This window comes from Diceros bicornis, chromosome 10, assembly GCF_020826845.1.
Source record: "Diceros bicornis minor isolate mBicDic1 chromosome 10, mDicBic1.mat.cur, whole genome shotgun sequence".
Classification (NCBI taxonomy): Eukaryota; Metazoa; Chordata; class Mammalia; order Perissodactyla; family Rhinocerotidae; genus Diceros; species Diceros bicornis.
The window spans coordinates 12,803,975-12,828,052 of record NC_080749.1 but is presented as its reverse complement, the minus strand read 5'-3'; the positions used below and the strand labels follow the sequence as shown (position 1 = coordinate 12,828,052).

The following is a 24,078-nucleotide window of genomic DNA, read 5'->3' as shown; positions in this document are numbered from 1 at the left end:
ATATTGAAGTAAAATATTTAAAAATGTTGATGTATTTTGAGTCTTACATAAATTAGCCTGCATTAAGATAAAATTGTTTTTTTGTGGCATTCATGGAGAGCTGTTTCTAACCAAAATTCTTAATTTGTTTAGTGTAAATTTTCTAAAAATGAGATGGAGATTAAATTTCAGAGCTCTACAATTCTTGGGCATTAAGTTCCTTAGATTGTTACTAATTTTTCAGTAATTGCAATCCTGATTCTTTTTATTGGAAAGACCACATCATAGAACTAGAAGATAGCATGTGATAAATAACAGAAATGTTTAATTCTTTATAAATTTATATGGTTATACAGTGAGGGTCTTTTACAAAAGAATATGATATCCTTTTGATTAGTATAGGAGAATGACTATTTTGAAGGAAACATTTTGTATAGTTTAGAAAAATTGGGAGGTTGAAGAAATGATTCTGGATCAGTGCTTTAGAAATCAGTTTGTAAGGCCATATTAATAGAATGGCTATAGAAAATACAAATAACTCTTATGAGAAAAGTAGGGTTTCTCTCTCTGTTGCTCTTGCTCTCGCTCTGTCTCTCATATTCAGGATCCTAGGTCTTTGAATGAGTGGTTAGTGAGAAGTAAATATGAAACATTAAATATTACTTTTTCTTGATGTCATTTACTGATTTTGTATGAAAAACTATGAGGATGATGTAGATAAAATAAAGCAAGGGCCAGCTAGTGTCAGTGGAAATAAGTCCTTTTGTGCTGAACTAAAATAAAAATAAACTTTCCTCATACTTTGATGCCTTCACCAGATGACATGAGCTTCTCCAAGGACCTAGAAAAATAGTGTTATTTCTTGATAAATAAATTCATGTGAGAATGGAAGTGAGTAGAAATGTCAGTAATGCAACCTTTCCCAGAAAGATAAATTGTGAGCCAGGCAAATACCTGAAAGGTGTCCACTACACTTCATGTGCAACATTAAGATAAGAAAATAGATAATTCTTAGATTATCTTGCTGACACTCATAGCAGACCCTCTAGCTATCAGCCTGTCTTTAGATTGATTGGGGAAGTGAAAAGACAACAAAGGAGAAAGAGACGGGCTACTTAGCACCATAGTCACTGCCATGAGTATGAAAAACCATCATTTCTGAGAAAGTGTTCTAGAAAGACTAATACTGAGATTACATAAATTACAAGAGATAAAAATTCTATCACATAAATTTGTATACAAGAAGATGTTTCTATTCTAAAACAATTACAGCAGAATGAATGTGGGGAAGCAGAGGTATTTTGAGCTGGGTTGATCTTTCTGCTATCTCCTACTTTTACTTTGTCTTACTTTTCTATCTTGAGCATTCCTTGCAGTTGCTAATGATCCAAAGTAATTCTTCCTAAGAAATTAGAATCACAGAATTTTAAAGACCCAAAAGAAGCCTTAGAGATTATCTTGTCTAACACCCTTATTTTTCGTGAGAAATTTATCCCAATCCAAGGAGATAAAGCCCAAACTACTTGCTGGCATTAATGAAACTAGACTTGGGTCTCTGGGTCTCCTAAACTCCCTGTGCAAGTCTTTTCCACAGCACTACAGCTTCAGTATTTAAATATTCAGATGAATCTGTGAAATACCAAAATATGTCCAAAGAAGGACCTTTAGAGCACAAATGTTGTAAGTAGTGTCCAATTTCTAGTTGTTAATATGAAATATATTAAGACTTTGAGGATAATTAATGGACTGAGGGAAAGGGATGCCATTCTTAAAAGGAGAAGGGAGTAATATTTATGAAACATCTATTGTGGACTTGTTAGTAAACCAAATTCTCACAATAATCTTATAGAAGTATCATTAAAATTCTTTTAAAGATGAAAAACTGAGGCTTATAAAACTTGGCTAATGACTGAGATAATTAAGTAGCTGAGAAAAGATTTGAACTTGTATCTGACTCCAAAGTTTATACTCTCCCTACCAAAAAATGTTGCTTCTCAGCAGATGATGATACAGATGCACACGACTTATAAAAATGAAGATATTGAGGAGAGGAGGTAACCATACAATAAAATTACCAGCAGTGATCAAAAGGAGTTTGGTAATATTCTACAAGAATTAATCCTTATCAATCCTTAGTTCAGAGTTTTTTCATCTTAAAGCTTATCTATGGTTATATATACATGTCTATGTGTAATATGTTATGTATATATGTGTATGTTGCATATGTATACTATATAGATATTCGTTTTAGAAGATCAGAACTAATATTGCCTTAGGCATCTAGACATTGAAATTAATTAATTAATTAATTTTTGTGTGTGTGTGAGGAGGACCAGCCCTGAGCTAACATCCAATGCTGATCCTCCTCTTTTTTTGCTGAGGAAGACTGGCCATGGCTAACATCTGTGCCCATCTTCCTCTACTTTATATGGGACGCCGCCACAGCATGGCTTAACAAGGGGTGTGTCCGTGCGCGCCCAGGATCCGAACCAGCGAACCCTCGGGCCGTTGCAAGGGAGCGCACGCACTTAACCACTTGTGCCACCAGACGGCCCCTGAAATTAATTTAATTGGACTTATAACTGATAAATTAAAAAAGCACCCAGCGTTTTATTGTGGTCTTATTATATGTAACAAATATAGAATCATAGTTGACTGTCCTTTTCTTTAGAATCTTCCTTGGTAATGAGTTCCAGTGCAACAAACAAAATGACTTAAAGAAAAGCTTTAACTTTTCAAAATTTCTCCTGCTTTCATTTAAAACCTATTTGTCACAGCTTTAGCTGTTAGCATGATGTCTTGTATAGTAGTAGTATTCAGTAAATGTTTGAGTGAACAAAATAATGAATAATGACATGGTTATAATTTATTATGCATAATTTCTTTAATTTTATAAACACTTAAAGTTGGCTGTTCCTTAGTGGCCTTTATCAGCATGATATTCATCAGAACCTAGAGATTATATTATTCACGTGCGTTTACTTTTTTATTTTTCCCCTAAAGTGAATTACAGTGCCCTTCAGTGGGACAAAGAGTAGATTTATCTATTAATGTTGACTTATTTTTTCTGCAGTTTCATCCTTCTGGTAGTTTGTGTTGTGGTTATGATATTTTACTGGTTTACTACTGTTTTCATATCCCCCAGCCTAATGGCTTTCAAAGTTGGACTTATATCAGAATTACCTGAAGACTTATTAAACATACAGATTTCTGGACCCTACGCCTAGAGTTTCTGATGCAGAAAGTCTGGTGCGGAGCTCAATAATTTGCATTTCAAACTAGTTCCCCTATAATGCTAATGCTAATGCTAATGCTGCTAGTCGAAGGAACCACGTTTTGAAAATCACTGCTCTAACCCAGTAGGCTGTTAATTAAGATTACTGAAGTAAGAAATAATTCATATAGAATAGCTTGGTTTTTATCCTTTCAAGATTCCTTTTCCTTAACTCAGAGTTCTTGAATTATTTCATCAGGTTTGAGGAAATATAGGAAAAATCACATAGAGGATGACATTTCAACAAGCTGTGTTTTAGTATAACATGATTGCTAAAATGCTTGCTTTTATTTCACGTATGTCAGTATTTCTGTCATATTCCTTTCATCTGTTTCTACTGCAGTACTTTAATTCAGGCTCTTATTACCTATAGTATAAACCGCTTTACTAGGTAAATACTAGATTTTTGCTTTTGGTGTCTTCTAACTCTGTTCCATTTGGGGAGGGAATGACAAAGGGATCTGGGATGCAGAGAAGTGTTTTAGAGAGAAGAGGCATCATGTGCAAAGTTCCAGAGTGGAGGGAGAGGAATGTTGCATTTGAGGAACTGAAAAAATTTTTTAATATTGATGGAATAGAGTGCAAGAGGAGAAGATGGGTCAAAGATGAGGTTTGAGTAGTATATCAGATTGTGGAGTGCCTTTTAATCTATGGTAAGATTATTCTCATCTAAGGATGTATTTACACAAGTAATAGGTTTGTATTTTAGACATATCACTCTGGTTACGGTGTAGCCAGTGGCATATAGAGTTGTAAACTAGAGACAGTTGAGAGATTGTTGCAATAATGAAGTTACTAAGAAAGATGATGATTGCCTGTGGGGGATAAAGAAAAGTGGGTAAGTGCTCGAGATATTTAGGAGATAAAGTCAGCAGGACTTGTTGATTTGATTAGGGTCTAGTAGGTTCAAGAAGGAAAGAGAAATCAAGGTTAATATCGCACATTCTGTCTTTGGCAACTTGATAGATAGAAAAACCATGCAAACGAATAATATTGTTGGTTTTCTTTTTCAGTTACCTATTGTTTATTGCTACCATATAGAAATACAGTTTATTTTTTATATTGATTTTGTATTATGCAGCCCTCTTAAACTCACTTACTAATTCTAGTCACTTCTTGTAAATTCCATATGATTTTCTGCTTAGATTATGATGTAAAATATATGGTTAATTTACATTTATTTTCAAATTTTAAACTAACTTTGTATTCCTGAGATAAACTCCAAGATATACAATTAATTTTATATTAACCTTGTATCCTAAGACCTTGGTAAATTCACTTATTACTTCTAGTGGTTTTTCAGCGATTTCTTAGGATTTTCTGTGTAAACCATGTCATATGTAAATAGGGACAATTTTACTTCTTCTTTTCTAACCTTTATTCTTTTGGGGTTTTTGCATTATTTTTTTATTCATTGTTACATGGCTAAGACTCCCAGGATAATGATGAATAGAAGTGATAGTAGACTACCTAGCCTTGTCACCTGTGTTAGAAGGAAAGTATTCAGTGTTTCACCATTAAGTATGCTTTTAACTGTAGGGTTTTTCAAAAAAATCATTGTAATCGAGGCATAATTTACATAGAATAAAATTCAACTCCATTCATAATGAAAAGAAGGGAACTTGGAAAAGAAGGGAACATTCTCACACTGATAAAGGACATCTAAACCCTTATAGGTGCATCAGGGAAATATAAAGTAAAAGCACAATGAGATGTCACTGCACATCCACTAGAAAATTAAAATTAAAGAGTCTCACAATACCAAGTGTTGGCAAAGATGTGAAGCAACTATTAAGAATTGCTGGTAGGACTTTAAAAAGGATATTACCGCTTTGGAAAGTAGTTTGACAGTTTCTTGTAAAATTAAACGTAGATTTACTATATCCCCAGCAACCCCACTTTTAGGTATTTATCCAAGAGAAATGAAAATATGTTATATGAAACCTTGTACACAAATGATCACTCTAGGTTTATTCATAAGCCCTGAGCTAACATCTGCCAGTCCTCCTCTTTTTTTTTTTTTTTTTTTGCTGAGGAAGACTGGCCCTGGGCTAACATCCGTGCCCATCTTCCTCCACTTTATATGTGGGACGCCACCACAGCATGGCCCAACAAGCGGTATGTTGGTGCGCACCCGGGATCCAAACCGGTGAACCCCGGGCTGCCACAGCGGAGCGCACGCACTTAACTGCTTGCACCGCCAGGCCGGCCTGGGGTCTTCCTGTGCATACAGAAGTTTAACTGTCAGCCAGAGTTGAGGTGGCTTTTCTATACAGATTTTAGAGCTAATCCTGTCAGCTGCTTCCTCCCTTTCAGGATTTCCTCCTCAATTTTCTGGGTGCCCTGCCACTCCTGCCTGAACTTGGTCCACTGACACCTCAAGTCAATAAGACTGTCCCCTGCCTTGTGCAGGATTTGAGATTGCCCTTGGGCAAAAAACTGCAAATGTATATGTCTCACCCATTGCTGTTTTTCTAGAATAGACTTAGCTCCTATTTCTGGCTGCTTTTGGTTGCTTTCCAGTGTCAAATATTGTGCGTGTGCACACACAGAATAAAAATGAATGCCGTAAGCAGACAGGAAATTTTAGGGATTTTTTTGAAGATTCAGTGCTGACAAGGATTGGTGGGAGAATCAAACAGGAAACCCCAGCAAAAAAAGAGTGTAGGAGAGGAATCTTGTAAACGCGGGAGAGTTTTCAGGGTAATGCAGTACAGTTATCAAAATGATTAACTGAGAAACTACTTGAGGCAACTAGGCTACTTAGCCTCCTCTCTTCTTCTCTTTCTCTAGTTGAACAGAGCTCAGTAGGTACAATTCCCTCCTGGAATAAACAGTTTGCATGTTTGGGAGGAATTGGGGAGAACTCATTTTTTCTTAACAATGTAATTATCTTGAGAGTCCAAATGAATCATTTAGAAAACTTTTTACAACTAGTGAGACTTAAAGTTCAACAAACAAGTATCAGTAACTTTCTGTATATCAATTAGGGGAATAATCTAACAAAATAGCAAATTAAATGTTTTCTTTACAAACCCAAATCCATTAAATATCTAGGAATAAACTTTTGACACTAAGGGTGTCAAAACCTATATGAAGAAAACTATAAAACTTTACAGGAAGATACAGTAGAAGACTTGAATAAATGGAGAGGTAACATGTTCATGATGAGGAAGACTCAGTGCTGTAAAGATCTCAGTACTACTCCCAATTTCATTGGTAAATTCAATGCAGTTGCTAGTTAGAATCTGAACCAAGTTCTTTGGGTGGAGTTTGCAATATGATCTTCAAGTTCATCTGGAAGAGAGTATGGATAAAAATAGCCAGATAGATAAAATATAGATAAACAACTTGCCCTAACAGATATAAAAATATAATGTGGTATAGTACTTAAAATAGTGTAGGGTTAGAATAGACATAAACAAATGGGGTAGAAGAAACAGTCCAAGAATAGATTATTATAATGGTGGCATTTCAAATCAGAAAAGGTGTTAGAACAATTGGTTGAAGCTAGAAAAAAATATTTTTAGATTCCTAATTGATACTATGTACAAAAATAAATTCCAGTGTAAATTTAAATGTAACACAATAGTATAAAAGTGTTAGATAAAAATCTGAAATAATATTTTATAATATTTTCTTGGTATGATCATCCTAGGCAGGAATAGTCCAAGCACTTATAAAGGAAGTGCTGACAGATTTCACTACACAACAGTTAGAATGTGCAACGAGAGACACTTCACAGAAAGTTGAAATACAAGCCACTGACTGGAGGAAAATACTTAACAACATATATAATAGATTATGTAAAAGAACTTCTACAAATAATAATTAAAAGTCAGATAACCCAATAGAAAAGTGGACAGATGGCATGAACAGAAAATATGAATGATAAACATATGACAAGATGTTCAGTTGCACTAGTAAATCAGAGATAAGCCAAATAACATTACAGTGAGGTAATACTCTTTGCATACTAAATTAGCAAAAATGTAGATTCATAATACCTATATCGGGTAAAGGTTCAGAGAAGAGTGGATTCTCAAATACTGTTGGTGAGAATCTAAAATGAAAAAGTCTTTTCTGAAGGCAGATGGCAGCGTGTATCAAAATTGAAAATTTGCTATATGCAGTGATTTCTCTTGCAGCATCATTGGTAATAGGAAATAGTAATGGAAAAAGCTGAAATACTTATCCATAGGAGAATAGTTCAGTAAAGTCTGGAACATCTACTCAAAGGCAAACTATGTATCCATTAAAAAGACTGAGGTGTTTGTGTTGACGTGGAAGAGCGCAAACACATTGTTAGGTAAATAATTATCAATCACAAATAAGTAAATAAGATGTAAAATAATAAAATTAAAGAAAAGATAAAATAAACCGTACCCAATAAATCCATTTATATATAAATCATGGAATATATGTGTATAGCGCAGCATTTACTAATATGTGAACGCCGGTTACCTCCTAGGAGGAGAGAGTGGGATTGGGAGAGCCATGATGAAGAACATTTATGTTTTATGCCCTGTGTGTGTGTGTGTGTGTGTGTGTGTGTGTGTGACTTGAATGTTTTACTTTGATATTGTTTTCAGGTATTTTCATAATAATTTTATTATTGAAAACAAAAGGGTACATGATCATTCATCCAAACTTGGCTGTACTTCCAAATTTTTTGAGAAGCTTAAAAAAAATGTTGATATTTTATGCCTAGGGATTTCTGGTTACTTGATCTATGCAAACCTAAATATTTTAGGAAAAGTTCCATTTGTGAGCCTGATACTCATTGACCACAATTCACAGCCACCCATTTGGTTTGGTCACCTAATTTTACAGATGAAGAAAGAGACTCTTGAAAGGTTGAAAGGGAGCTATAGTGGGAAAATGTTCAGACCAGGATTCATTTCAGGCCCACCAGTTCTCTGGCATTGTTTTCATTGTTGTTTTTTTAAATCTGCCCAGGGTAGGATAACTATTAGAGGCAAAGTTGGGATCAAATGTGAATTTTTCTCACCTTTTTTCTTTCTGCTGTGCTATTGAGCCTCTTTTTATTTGCTTTCATGGTTGGATTTTTAGTGAGAACAAAGGCCAACAAGAAAATTAAGCTTGCACATGGTGACTCTCCAGATTCCTTTATGTGGAAGATGCTCAAGTCACACGGAATCACAAAGGTGTTAATATTTCCCTTTATCCCAATATTCTAACCTGATTTATAACAAGAAATAGGATTGATTTATAAAATAAATAAAAAGTTAATATCACAATGTGTATAGCTACTGTCAAGACCAGTAATAGCAGCTAGGTTTCTGAAAATGGATAGAAATGGAACATTTTACAGATTGGATATGCAGGCACTTGATCTGTGCTATCTTGTATATAAATGCTTTCTCTTTCTGAAATGTCTTACCTCTACCTTGACTCGCATCCCTCACCCCTCACCCTTCTCCTTTCCCCTCTAACTTCACATTTTTTAAGACCCAAAGTAAAAGTCACTTTCTCTCTAAAGCTTTTCCTCACCAGCAGCACCCCCACCCCAGGTAAATTTACTTCTTTTGCTTGTATCTCTGTGGCAGTTAAAATACTATCTTGAGCTGATATGTTTCTTACAAATTCTAGAGGCTACTCTTTATCTTTGTATCACCGCAATACCTGGCACAATGCTTCATATACAATAGGCTTCAATTTGGAGTTAATTACCTTAAACAAGCTTACTTAAAAATTCTTTTTAAGCCATGCTGATATTTCCAGTTTGTTACCCATTTGGTATTCCATCATAATCATTAGTGTTTGTTCTTTAGTCTCATGCATATACTTTTAATTAAGTGTGTCTGTTGTATTTTCTTTGTCTCTTCTCTGTCTCTCCTTCCTCCTCTTACCTTTCTTTCTCTCCTCTTTTCTCTTTCTATTATCTATTCCAAAATAGTTTTTTTTCATTGTAGTAAAAAATGACCTTTAGCATGAATTTAAGACAATGTTATAAGAAGTAGGTTGGATATTATCAGTTAAAATATAGTTCATAAAGACAAAGAAGATCATTTGATAATTTATTTTTCCATAGGATAGTGGATTTTTTCATAGGATTTTTAATTGGTGAATTAAAAACAAACTTCTGCATCTTGCAATTTGCTTTAAAAATTGTGATTTATAGGATTGCCAATATGTATGTACAAATCTAGTTTTTTCCCATTTTTGCAACTTGCTATGAGAGAGAAAAAGAATATTTTTTACAATATTCACACTTGGAACAGTGATCTTGAAAAAAAATACTAATTGAGCACATGGTCAGTAAGTAACCCCTTTAGCTTTCTGTGGTTATTGGCTTACAGTATGGTCTTTACCAAAAGGAAGGTCAAGTTATTCTTTTGAAATTTTTCAGACACATAGAATTGTAAGAGATGAAATGATCTTTGGCCTTGATTCATCTTCTTATATCCCATCTAACTTATTTCATCTGAGAAGTTGAAAAGCACACTCAGTTGCTTAGCACTTTGGATGAATTTCAAAAAAGAACTATTTCTTTGATATCTATATTCTTTGGTGTTGCGGTGTATTAGGAAATTATATGCATATAGTTTTTGAGGCTTTGAAAATGATCCATTATTTAAATGTTTCTTGCTTTCTTTTTTATGGAGATTGACTCAGAATATCCTTATCATAAAATCCTTTTTATTTTCCTTTTTGCTTTGTTTTCCCTTGAGATGAAGTCTTCAAACAAGTGTCAAATATTCTTTGTTATTTATATCCCCACCACTCTAAACATTTTTATTTTGAAATATTTCGAACATACAGAAAAGTATAGGAAATTAAAAAAAAAAAAAACGAGCTTAAGAAATAAAACATTGTGTGCAAGATGGCAGACTAGGAGGTCCAGGCTCTTTTTGCCCCACAGAAACATCAAAACACAACTATAGACTGACAAAAGTAACTGTATAGGAGCTCTGGGAACCAGTCAAAGATCTACAACAGCTAAGCAATCAATCAAGAAAAAGCCACATTCAGAACGGTAGGAAATTTTGTGGTGTATTATTGCACTTGCTCTCCTCTTCCCCAGCATGTACATTGTGGTCAGGAAGAAGCAGTTTAAAAAAAAAAAAAAAAAAAGCACACACACAGGCCCAGAGAGAACAGATGCCCAGAAGAGACCTAAGAAGACCTTAAGCTTTCACGCTGGGCTGATCCTAAGGCTCAGGGACTCACTAATTATTGAAGGTCTTCCACACCAGTCTACAAAGAGTGTGAGAGGTGACTATTTGTTCAATGTCCAGTTTTCAACAAAAGATCACTAGAAATACAAAGGAACAAAAAATCTCCAGAAACAGTCCCTGAAGAAACCTATGCATCAAACTTACTAGACAGAGACTTTAAAACAACTGTCTTAAGTATATTGAAAGAGCTGACGGAAAACAAAAAGAAATAAAGGAAATCAGGAAAACAATATATGGACAAAATGAGAATATCAACAAAGAGATAGTAATTATTAAAAAAAAGAATCAAACAAATTCTGGAGTGGAAAAAGATAATAACTGAATTGAAAAACTCCCTAGAGGAGTTCAACAACAGACTCAAACAGGAGAATGAATCAGTGAACTTGAAGACAGGTCACTTGAAATTATTGAGTATGAGGAGCAAAAAGAAAAGAGAATGAAAAAAGGGAACAGAGCCTAAGTGCCTTATGTGACAGCATAAGAAGACCAATATATGCATTATGGGAGTCTCAGAAGGAGGAGAGAGTGAGAAAGAGGCAGAGAGAATTATTTGAAGAAATAATGAGCAAAATCTTCCAGAATTTGAGGAAAACCATGGATGTACAAATACAAAAAGCCCACTGACTTCCATGTAGGATAAACCCAAAGAGTTGCACACTGAGACACATTATAATTAAACAATTGCAAGATAAAGACGAAGAGATCATGAAAGCAGCAAGAGAAAAGCAAAGCATCACAAATAAGGGATACTCAATAAGATTATTACTGGATTTTTCAGCAGAAACTTTGCAGACCAAAAGGCAGTGGGATGCTATGTTTAAAAGACTGAAAGAAAAAACGCCTATCAACCAAGAATTCTGTAAACAGCAAAACTCTCTTTCAAAAATGTGGGAGAAATTCAGGCATTCAGAAAAATAAAACCTGAAGGAATTCATTACCACTAGACTTGCCCTACAATAAATGCTAAAGGGAGTCCTTCAAGTTGAAGTGAAAAAGATGCTAGACAGTAGCTGAAAGCCAAATGAAAATATAAAATTCTCTGGTGAAGGTAAATATGTGAAAAATTATTAAAAACAGTATTATTGTAACTTTGGTTTGTAACTTTACTTTTTATTTCCTATAGAATTTAAAAGGCAAATGCATCAAGAATAATTATAAATCTGTGTAAAAGGTATACAACGTGTAATGATACAATTTATGACATCTGTAAGTAAAGGGGGGCAAAGCTCTAAAGGAGTGGAGTTTTTGAATGCAATTGATGTTAAGTTGGTATCGTGTTAATATAGATTGTCATAACTTCAGGAAGTTACATGTAATCCCCGTGGTAACTGCAAAGAAAATAGCTATAAAATATACATTAAAGGAAATGAGAAGGGAATCAAAATGTGACTACAAAAAAATCAGCTAAAGATGGAGGAAGGCAGTAATGGAGGAAATGAGGGACAAAAAAACTGTAAATCATGCAGAAAACAATAACAAAATGGCAAATAAGTGCTTTCCTGTCAGTAATTACTTCAAATGCAAATGCGTTAAGTTCCCCAATCAAAAGACATAGATGAGCAGAATGGATTAAAAAAGACAAAAAAAAAAACAGAATCCTACTGTATGCTATCCATGAGAGACTTAATTTACATCTAAGGACACACACGGTTTGAAAAGTGCATCTCTAGCATGCAGTTTCTATAAGCCATGTGCAGTAACAGCCTCCTTGCAGCAATAAGCAGAGGAAAGACTTTGTTATCTAGTTTCAGGTAGCTGTCCTACTTCTGATTCCCTGATTTGCTGAATTTCTTATTTCGTTTATTTTTATGTGTCTATCTATCATTGTTCCATGGAGTGCTTCAAAGGTGAAATTATAGAACCATTTTGAAATCCTGTATTTATGTTCTTTAAAAATATTTAAGCATCCTATTTTAAAAAGCTGATAGCAAATGTTTTTGTAGCAAGATGGCAAACTGAGTGCACATTCCTAACATACAGTAAACACTTACTGTGCACAAAGTATTTTAATTTTATTACCAAATTTAATCCTAACAACATAGTTGCATACTATCATCCCCATTTTACAGAAGAAAGAATCAAGGTACTGAGAAGTGAAGTAACTTGCCCAAGATCACAAAGTTGGTAAATGAGAGAGTGGTTCCAGGGGTGTACCTAATTTAGTGATGAGCATGATGTGACAGGAGAGACTGGAGACTTACAGGAGATTGTTTGAGAGGAGGTATACTGCTGTAGAAGGGGCCAGGGGTGTTAACTCATTCCCTACCTGTGGCCCATGTGGTAAGCAATTCACAGTGTTTACTCATGTTTGTACTGTGAAGTATGAGTACTTGAATTAGAGAGGCAAGTCAATGCCTGAAGAAGTCTGGTGACACACAGTGGAATGAAAAAAGCCCCTTTGCCCAGGAGACTAGTTGTCACAACCGGTTGGCAGCACAATCTGTCTGTCCTTCACCAGCTATTGGAGTCAAGCTGAGCTGTATATCCTGTCTCTTCTCCACAAGTAAGCAGACACATAAAGGATTCATAAGGAAGCTTACAGAGAATTTCAGCTATAAAAATAAGCACTTAAAAAAATAGACACCGACATTTGAGGAAAGCCAACACTATGAAAGAGATGCACCCAAGTGAGCAGATTTTACACTTGTGGAAATTAGAGAGCAGTCTGTAAAAATGGAAATAATAGTGCCAATCTTGGGATAATGTGGAGATGAAATGACTTTTTACATGCAAAGCACTTAGAACAATGCTTGGAACATATAGTAAATGCTTGATAAATATTAATTTATCAACAAACAAAAGAAAAGGACTATAATTTGCATTGGCATGACTAGAGAGGATATTGCATCCATACAAAGGGAACAAGGAAAGATTTTGAAAATTAAAAATATAATTATTGGGGCTGGCCCAGTGGTGTAGTGGTTAAGTTTGTGTGCTCAGCTTCGGTGGCCTGGGGTTTGCAGGTTCAGATTCTGGGTGCAGACCTACACACCACTCATCAAGCCATGCTGTGGTGGCTTCCCATTTACAAAATAGAGGAAGATGGGCACAGATATTAGCTCAGGGCCGATCTTCCTCACCAAAATATGTATGTGTGTGTGTGTGTGTGTGTGTGTATAATTGTCATGGGGGCCAGCCCTGTGGCCTGGTGATTGAGTTCTGCACGCTCAACTTCGGCACCCTGGGTTCAGTTCCTGGGCGCGGACCTACACCACTCATCAGCGGCCATGCTGTGGCAGCAACCCACATACAAAATAGAGAAAGTGTGGCATAGATGTTAGCTCAGGGCAATCTTCCTTAACAACAACAACAACAAATATATATAATTGTAACAATAGAAAACTCACTGGTTAGGATAAATGGAATAAATGCTGTGGAAGACTTAATGCTTTAACATTAATGGATGCAGTAAACAAATAATAATACAAGCACATAGAATATTTTAATAACAACAAATTAACAAGTTTAATCAGACAATCACACAACCTACTTTTTTTTTCAAATACTGCATTTTAGAAGATATAAAACTAACTTGCAAATATGAAACATTTTGCAGAATTAACAAGAGACTCTACCAAGGAAAAAGAATGAGTAATTGGTTTTGAGAAGACTATAAATAGAACTCCATGCCTATTTAAAACTTCATGAATTGATGATAAAATATCCATCCCTATTAGCTATTTTTTATTGAGATAAAATTGACATAACATATTAGTTTCAGATGTATAGTATAATGATTCAATATTTGTATATATTGTGAAATGATCACCACAGTAAGTCTAGTTAACATGCATCATCACACAATTAAAAATTTTCTAATGAGAACTTTTAAGATTTACTCTGTTCGCAAGTTTCAAATATATAATACATTAACTGTCATTAATATAAAATATTAAATATAGTCACCATGCTGTACTTACATCCCTAGGACTTAATATTTTATAACTAGAAGTTTGTACCTTTTGACCTCCTTCATCCGTTTCACCCATACCCTACCCCCCAACTCTGGCAACCACCAATCTGTTCTCTGTATCTAAGAGTTCAGCATTTCGTTTTCTTGGTTTTTTTTTTTTTTTTTTTCTGGTGAGAAAGATTGGCCCTGAGCTAACATCTGTTGCCAGTCTTCCTCTTTTTGCTTGAGAAAAATTGTCCCTGAGCTAACATCTATGCCAGTCTGCCTCTATTTTGTATGAAGGCTGCCTCCACAGCGTGGCTCCATGAGCGGTGCCTAGGTCCACACCTGGGATCCAAACCCCAGGCCTCTGAAGTGGAGTATGCGAACCCAACCACTACACCAGCGGGCTGGCCCCATTTCTTTTCCGATTCCACATTTAAGTGAGATCATACAGTATTTATCTTTGTCTCTCTGACTTATTTCACTTAGCATAATGCCCTCAGTATCCATCTATGTTGTCACAAATGGCAAGATTTCCTTCTTTTTTGTGGCTGAATAATATTCTATTTAATATATGTACCACATTTTCTTTATCCATTCATCGATGGACACTTTGTTTCCATGTCTTGGCTATTATAAATAATGCTGCAGTGGACATGGCGGGGGGTGCATATATCTTTTCAAGTTAGTGTTTTTTCCTTCAGATAAGTACCAGAAGTGGAATTGCTGGATCATGTGGAAGTTCTATTTTTAATTTTTTGAGGAACATCCGTACTGATTTTTGTAGTGGCTGCACCAGTTTACTTTCCCACCAACAGTACATGAAAGTTCTTTTTTCTCCACATCCTCAGCAACTTGTTGTCTCTTGTTTAAGGCCAGTGTTTCCTTGTTCATATTCTGTCTGGATGATCTACTCTTTGACGAAAGTGGGTATTCAAGTCCCCTACTATTATTGTATTGCTGTATATTTATCCTTTTAGGTCTGTTAATATTTGCTTTCTATGTGTTAGGTACCTAAATATTTACAAATGTTATATCCTCTTGTTGGATTGACCCCTTTGTCATTATGTAATGACTTTCTTTGTCTCTTATTACAGTCTTTGTCTAAAGGTCTATTTTGTCTTGTATAAGTACAGCTACCCAGCTTTCTTTTGGTTCCCTTTTGCATGGAATATCTTTTTCCATCCTTTCACTTTCAGTCTGTCTGTGTCCTTGTATCTGAAGTGAGTCTCTTATAGGTAGTATATAGTTGGGTCTTGTTTTTTTATCCGTTCAGCCACTCTGTGTCTTTTGATTGAAGAATTTAGTCCATTTACATTTAAAATAATTATTGATACATATGTAATTATTACCATTTTGTTAGTTTTCTTCCTTTGTGAGTTGATGATTTTCTGTAATAGTATGCTTAGATTCTTTTCTCTTTATCTTTTGTGTATCTACTGTAGGTTTTTGCTTTGTGGTTACCGTGTAGCTTACATAAAACAACTTACACTTATAACAATCTATTTTAAGTTGATAACTCCTTAATTATGAACACATTCTAAACCTCTACATATTTACTCTCCTCCCCCACATTTTATGTTTTTGGTGTCACAATTTACATCTTTTTACCTTGTATACATATTAACAAATTATTATGGTTATAGTTATTTTTACTAGTTATATCTTTTAACCTTCATACTAGCTTTATGAGTGATTAACCCACCACCTTTACAACAATAGATTGTTCTGAATTTTTCTATATATTTGCCTTTACCAATGAGATTGATACTTTCATATGTTTTCCTCTTACTAATTAGTGCCCTTTTGTTTCAGTTTAAAGAATTCCCTTTAACATTTCTTGTAAGGCCAGTCTAATGGTGATGAACTCCTTTTGTTTTTGCTTGGCTAGAAAACTCTTTATCCATCTTCAATTCTGAAAGACAGCTTTGCCAGGTAGAGTATTCTTGGTTGGTAGTTGTTTTCTTTCAGCGCTTTAAATATATTTTGCCACTCCCTTCTGGCCTGCAAAGTTTCTACTAAACAATCTGCCTATAGTCTTATGGGGGTTCCCTTTTGTGTACCAAGTTCTTTTTGTCTTGCTGCTTTTAAGAGTCTCTCCTTGTCTTTAACTTTTGACACTCTCTAGGATTCTTGGATCTGCATGTCTGTTTCCTTCCCCAGATTAGGAGAATTTTCAGCCATTATTTCTTAAAATTTAAGTTTTCTGCCCCTTTCTCTGTCTCTTCTACTTCTGGGAACCCTGTAATGTGAATGTTAGTCCACTTGATGTTATCCCATAAGTCCCTTAAGCTATCTTTACTCTTTTTCATTTGTTTTTCTTTTTGCTGCTCTGAGTGGGTGAGTTCCACTGCCTTGTCTTCTATTTCACTGATCCTTTCTTCTGCCTGATCTAGTCTGCTGTTGAATCCCTCTATTGTATTTTTTTTTAAATGAGTTATTGTGTTCTTCAGCTTTGTGACTTCTATTTGGTGTTTTCTTATATTTTCTGTCTCATTGTTGAAATTCTCAATTTGTCCATCCATTCTTCTCCCAAGCTTGGTGAGCATCTTTATGATTATTATTTTGAACTCTTTGTCAGGTGAATCAGTTATCTCTGTTTCATTAAGGTCTTTTTCTGAGGTTTTATGTTGTTCTTTCATTTGGAACATATTCCTTTGTTCCTTCATTTTCCTTGACTCTCTGTATTGGTTTCTATGCATTAGATAAAACAGCCACCTCTCCCAGTCGTGAAGGAGAGGCCCCATATAGGAGATGAACCTTATTGTTCAACTTGACCCTAGCTCTTGATTGTCTCTCAAACCTTTGTGATTGTCCAAGCAGCGTATTTTATTTTTAGTGGCTCCCAGTGAGTTAAGGGTGTGCCAAGACCTGTCAGTGTCCCAAAGGGGAGATTCTCAGTCAGTACCTAAATTCATGCTGACTGGAAGCCAGACCCTCGGGCAGAAGCTTTTAAAGTATGCAATATACCTCTTTCAGGGGAAGACTGGGAGATGGGCATTTCTTTTTGCTCCCTCTGTACTGAGCCCTGGGGTGATGGGCAGTTAAGAATTGTTTCTTGGGGGCCGGCCCCATGGCCAAGTTGTTAAAGTTCCACACACTCTGCTTTGGCGGCCCAGATCCGCGGGTTCGGATCCCAGGCACAGACCTACTCCACTTATCAGCCATCCTGTGGAGGCATCCCACATACAAAATAGAGGAAGAGTGGCACAGGTGTTAGCTCGGGGCTAATTTTCCTCAAGCAAAAAACAGAGGAAGATTCGTATCGGATGTTAGCTCAGGGCGAATTTTCCTCACCAAAAAAACAAAAAGAAAAGAACTGTTTCTTTGTTTGCTACTGTCCTGCTGAATCCAACACAAACCCTGCTGGGCATCAGAGCCAGGCTATCAAGGGATGTATTATCTGTGCAGCAGACACAAAAGCCAAGGCTGCAGATGCATACCCAAGCTTTTTTCTCAGAGACACTGACGACCTGGGGCAGGGCAGAGGGAGAGCGCAAAGATGGCAAACACCGGCCTCCTTTCCCGGAGAGCACCTACATAGACTCTTAGTTGTATACCAAACCAGAAGCCTGCCCCTCAGGCCAAAGCTCCAACACAGTAGGCCTCTTTCACAGAAAGACTAGAGGTGTGTTTTAGTGCTCTCTCTGAGCTATGCCATGAGGGTGGTAGCCAGCCAGAAAGTTTCTCCATTTGTTACAATCCCGTGGGACCCACAAACTCAAGCCACGCTGGCCACCAGAACCAGGCTATCAGGGGATGTCCCCTGGGAGGCAGCCACAAAAAGTGGGCTCCAGACACATGTTCAAGCTCTCCTCCAGAGACACTGGTGATCTGGAGTGCAGCAAAGGAAGAGCTCAAAGATAGTGCCTGCCGTCTGAGGTCTCTGGAGAGGATTCCAGTTGGCCCTTTGATGTGTATTTAATTAGAAACCTGTTCCTCTTTCTATGTAGATAAGCTAATAGGCCTCTCTCACAGAAAGACTGGGTGCTTCAATTTGTTGCCTCTCTGCTGTGCCCTGGAGGCGGTAGCCAGTTAAGAACTCCTCCTCTATTTGTTAGAATCTTGAGGGACCCAGAAGCTTGAGCCCCACTGGCCACCACAGCCAAGCAATCTACAGGTGTCTCCTGGGTGGCAGCTGCAAAAATCGGGGTCCATACAAGGAATATACAAGCTCCTTTCCAGAAAATACTAGCGACTTGGTGCGAAGCAGAGGGAGAGCACAAAGATGGTGCCTGGCGACCTCCATCTTTGGAGAGTATTTCAGTAGGCCCCTAGATGTGTGTTAAATTAGATGCCTACTTCTCAGGCCCATGCTTTAAGATAAGCAAATAAGCTTCTTTCACTGAAAGTCTGGATGTTCAGTCGGCTGCCTCTGCTCTGCGCCCTGAGGTGGGTGAGCCCCAGCGAGCCCTTTAAGAACTGTTTCTTCAGTTCACGATAGCATTGTGGGTCTCGTGGTCACAAGCCCTGCTGGCTTTCAAAGCTAGAGGTTTTGGGGGCTTGTCTCTCAGGTGCAAATCTTAAAAGTTGAGGTGCCAGATGTGCAATTCAAACCCTTCATTCTTCAGGGAGATGCTCAGGGTTGTGAGTTCCCTCCTGGTCGTGGGTTGCCACACTAAGGGTGGGGTTTATGGTAAAATTGTGCCTTAGCCTCTCCTACCCACTTTGATGTGGGTTTTTTCTCATTTGCCTGATGTATAGAAGTTGCTCAGCTAGCTTTTGAGTTTTTTCCAGAGGAAATTATTCTGTATGTAGCTTTTAGATTCAGTGTGTCTGTGGGAGGAAGTGGGTTTAGGATTCTTCTACATCGCCATCTTGAACCAGAATCTCTCTATTAGCTATTAATACTTACTAGATATTAATTGTTTCTAATAAAATACCCTATTTTAAATTCATATATATTGCATTGCAAACAATTAAGAATCTTATCTCAGATATAGCACAGTAATTCAATTGGTACAACAATTTTTTGCAGAGCAAATTATGGTGTGTGACTAAATATAGGTAGTGATATGATCTCAATGTCCATTTATATGAGAACAAAATTAGAAGGCTTACAATACTTGTTTTCAAGATGTAACAAAAAAGTTACTGTATGCAATTCCACTCCTAGGTATGTACCCAAGAGAATTGAAAACATATCCACACACAAAAATTAGTACTCAGATGTTCATAACAGCATTATTCATAATTGCTAAAAAGTGGAAATAAATCAGATGTTCATGAACCAGTGAGTGGATAAACCAAAAGTGGTGTATCTCTACAATTAGCAATTAAGCAAAAAAGGAATGACATACCACTTTACACCTAGTAGGATGTCTGTAATTAGAAAGACAGACAAGAAATATTAATGAAGATGCAAAGAAATTGGAGCCTTCATACATAGATAGTGGAAATGTAAAATGTTGCAGCCACTTTGGAAATAATTTTGGCAATTCCTTAAAAAGTTAAATATAGACTTACTGTATCACCAGACAATACCATTTCTAGGCATATACCTGAGAGAATTGAAACATGTTCACACAAAACTTGTACACAGATGTTCATAGTCGTAGTATTCATGCTAGCCAAAAGATAGAAACAGCCCAAATGTCTGCTATAAAATGGAATGAAGTACTGTTACATGCTACAACATGGATGAACCTTGAAAATATTACTAAGTGATAGAAGCTAGAACTAGTTCCAAAGGCCACCTATTGTATGGTTGCATTTGTATGAAATGTCCAAAATAGGCAAATCCGTAGAGACACTAAGTAGGTTAGTAGTTGCTAGGGGGCTGTGGGTAGGGGGCATTGGGACTGACTGCTGATAGTTACGGAATTTCTTTTTGGAGTGAGGCAGATATTCTGACGTTATTTAGTGTCGATGGTTGCACATCATAGTGGATATACTAAAGTACACTAAAGTGTACACTTAAGATGGTGAATTTTATATTGTGTGAAATATATCTCAATTAAAAAATGCTATATAAAAATATTGTTGGTCTGTGATCACATGCATTTTATATTTTGATAAATATTGCTAAGTTGTCCTCCACTGAGATGGTATGATTTATATTCTCACAAAAGCTATGTATAAGTGCCCGTTTTCCTCACATTCTTGCCATTGTGGTATGTCATTAAAAGTTTTAATCTTTGCCAGTGTTATTGCTGAAAAATGATATCCTAATGTAGATTACCTTTATATTTCTCTAATTATGATCAAGATTGAATATCTTATCATATACTGCCATTTGTGGTTCCTTGCCTGTGAACTTTTTATTCTTATCTATTGCCTGTTTTTCTATTAGTGTTGGGTTTTTTTCTTATTGATTTGTAGGACTTCTTTATATGTTACCTTTTTTCCCACTTTGTTTTTCTTTCGACTTAATAACATATTTTTACTATGAACACTATCTTTACTATCCAGTAGTGCTCATTATAGCATTGCTCCATCTGCATGATTTAAGCCAAGAACCTAAGTCCTATCTCATTGACATCATTGATGAGGTCTATTAAATTTCCCAGTGCTTATCATTGTACTCCTGTTAAACTATGTCAGCTTAACACATCTATTTGTGTATGTAAATATGTTGGTATATGATATCAGAATATTTTGAAGAGGAATTGAATGAGGAAGGCAAATTTTGGATAGATTAACTGATTCCAAGTTTTGATTTTAGACAAGCATTAAATTGAATGTAATTTATGGCTTTTTCTAGAAAATATGAAGAATAAAATCACTAGATTAATAGCTGGATGGGTGGGAAGATGGATAAATAGGTGGATATATAGGAGAAACAAATGTGTTAAGTAGAGGTGAAAACTAGCTGATTATTGGCACAGAAACACATCTCCCCCGCAAGTAAGTCATTCAACAGGTTTAGTTAGTCCTTCACCAGATATTGTTAATAGATATTATATGCCAAGCTCTGTCTAGGTGCTGACTGTTAAAAATGAATCAGATTTTATCCCTTACCTCATGGAGTTCATAATCTAATGAAGGAGATAGGCAATAAAAAGATGTAAAACAAACATATTACAGTTAAGAAAATGGTATGAAGAATTTAATGTTCCTTGCCTGTTTATAGAAAATAACTAAGTAAATAGGAGCTTTGTGACATACTTTTGATAGGGTGATCGATGAAGTCCTTTCTGAGGAGATATCATTTAAGCTGAGACTTACAGGTAATGAAAGGAATTAGCCATGGGAAAGCTGGAGAAGGACATTCTATGCATAAAGAAGCTTGGAATTGAAGGCTCCAAGATGGCATCTTTGAGAAACAGAAAGGAGGTTGTTATGGTTGGAGCTTAGTAAATTGAGGTAGAAGAGGTAAGAGACCATGCAAGCCATAGTAAGGACTTTGGATCTTGCATTGAGAAATTATCAAGAGGTATTACGCAAGGGGGTGACATGTTTTAAAAGACTACTCTAGCTTCTGGATGGAGGATGAAAAAGAAGATGGTAAAAAAAAGACGTAGGGACAGTGATTAAGAGGCTATGGCCAGAGCTGTACCAGAGATAAGGATGGTGGCAGAGTAGATGGAGATGAATTGTTAAATTCCAGGTATAGTTTGAAGGTGGAATCAGCTGGATTTGATATTTTGGATAATGGAAAGGAAATATTCAAGGATTACTCCCAGCCATTTGTTATTATAATCTGTTTATGTGCACTGCATGGAATCAAGTATGGGTGGTAGGAGTAGGATTTATAAATAATGATACATAAGCTTATATTTGTGTAGTGCTTTGAAAATACTGCCACATTTATTACCTCATTTTAGGTTCTTTAATTTTTTTAACTGGAACATGTTGGCAGTTGAAATATTTTCTGAATTCAGTTATAGTTTTCCTGAAATAGAGCTTAACTGGCATTCAGAAGTGTTGACACTACTTAAAATTCTCACACACAAAAAGCAGTCCTTCCCAAAACTAAACATTTTCTTACAAAATTAGTGTGGTTTTGGGGGGGGGTATTTTTTTTTTAAGGAGTAACATAGAAGTTACAAAATTTTCCTTAAGAGTAGATTTTCATGGTGTGTAGTTCAATTTTGTCTGAATTAGAGCATAAGGCCAAGCATACTTGTATGAAAGATAAAAAGAATTTTAAAACTTGCCAGACTGTTACCTAATATAAATTAACAGAAATCTCTTCAGAGTGCTGTGATTATTAAGCTGTTTTTACTTTTGGAGTAGAGGTTATTGCACGCTGTATAATTTGATGGGAAATTCAAATCAAAATCTCAAAGCTACCACAAATACATTCAGTAATTTGTAGCATAATTTTGTTATATTTGATATGAACATCTGTAAATTAATGATTTTTTTCCTACCTAGGCCTTTTCAAAAATGCAGTTTTTAGCTTTAATCTTTAAATGGAACAGATTTGTAAGAATTGATGAATTAGTTCCTCAAATCAAAAAGAAATCAGTCTTATTTATTTATTTTTCAGAGGTGGCTGGATCCAAACAAACCAATAAGGAAGCAGCTAAAGAGTGAGCATACATATTTACTTGATGTTTTGCAAGTATACTTTATAAAGATAAAGGACTAATATAATCTGATTAATTAGAACTGCTTTTATTACTTCTAGGAGGATCTCCTTACAGTTTGAACTTTAGAGTCAAATTTTTTGTAAGTGACCCCAACAAGTTACAAGAAGAATATACAAGGTGGGTTTATGGAGCGTATTTTTCTTGAAAATATTGTCAAAACTATTATGAACTTTTGAAATTAATTGAGCGAAAATAGATTACCATGCTGTACTTCTGAGCTTCCCAGCCAGCATACAAAATGGGTTATAGATGTTTCAAGATAATGGTTTCCTCCCCTCTTGGTTGGCTGGAAGGGCCTTAGGAGATTGGAACCGCAGGGCCACCCCATCCAGGCACAAGCAACCTCCTGAGCCATATAAATATTAAATTTTCTACGTGTGAAAAATGGTTAAGAAGCACTGCTGTAGCTAATTGAGGTAATCAGATGATGCTGCAATTGTATCCAAGTGATCCTACATAGTGAGAAAGTGCCTGCCTTTTTTTTTCATGTAAAAGCATATTCTCCATATATTTTATTTCCATTGAGGAGAAAATGGAATTTATAAAACATATCACCATTATGTGTGGAAGCAGTAGTCAACAGGTACCATTTTGTGAAGGATGTTGGCAGAGAGAGCACTAGCACGTTCAGGCCTTTAAATGCCCATTTACTGGCCATGAATGTTAGGTAAACTGTTTATAGTAGAAATAGTGGGGAATAATCACAGTGTGATAACTGTCATTATTTAAATAACCTGAGTGATAACCTTGTATATTGCTTGAAAGACAGAATTAGTTTAAAAATTTCTTTTAAAAATTAGCATATTATACCTTCCATAAAAGTCTCACATATAAGAATATAGGTCAGTAACTATATCCAGAATTACTCTAAAAGATAGGTGCCAAATTAAAAAGCTGTATCTAAAGCTACCTATGGATAGGCTGTTAGATGTTAGTGTATTGGTTATCATTTAGAATACCATGGTGAAGTGGAGAAACAGAAGAATAAATTAAAGATATTTACCTGTATCTGCCAGTCCTCAGGTGTTTTGTAAAGTAGGGTTTTCAGTAGACCAAGTAAGAAAAATTAGATTGACATTCTTGAGAGTCCTTTTCTGTTTGTTGGGGGGCAGAGTGTTACCTTTTTTATAACAGGAGAACTCAAGAATATAGGTCCTGGATTAGGCAGTCCTAACATTTGAAACTAATAGT

At 35.9% G+C, this 24,078-nt stretch overlaps 1 protein-coding gene across 8 annotated transcripts in view; it reads left to right on the top strand.

Annotated features, from left to right (window-relative positions):
• Positions 1-24,078, top strand: part of PTPN4 (protein tyrosine phosphatase non-receptor type 4) — a 213,629-nt gene that overhangs the window by 89,235 nt on the left and 100,316 nt on the right. For 2 of the 8 annotated variants that reach the window (XM_058548818.1, XM_058548814.1), the window contains exons 4-5: positions 22,764-22,827; positions 22,905-23,004. In XM_058548818.1, the coding sequence (XP_058404801.1) occupies positions 22,764-22,827; positions 22,905-23,004 (164 nt within the window). Of the gene's footprint in view, positions 1-1,977; positions 2,078-22,763; positions 22,828-22,904; positions 23,005-24,078 lie in introns of those variants that run through there. The other 6 variants (XM_058548820.1, XM_058548819.1, XM_058548816.1 and 3 more) reach the window with 6 other exon arrangements.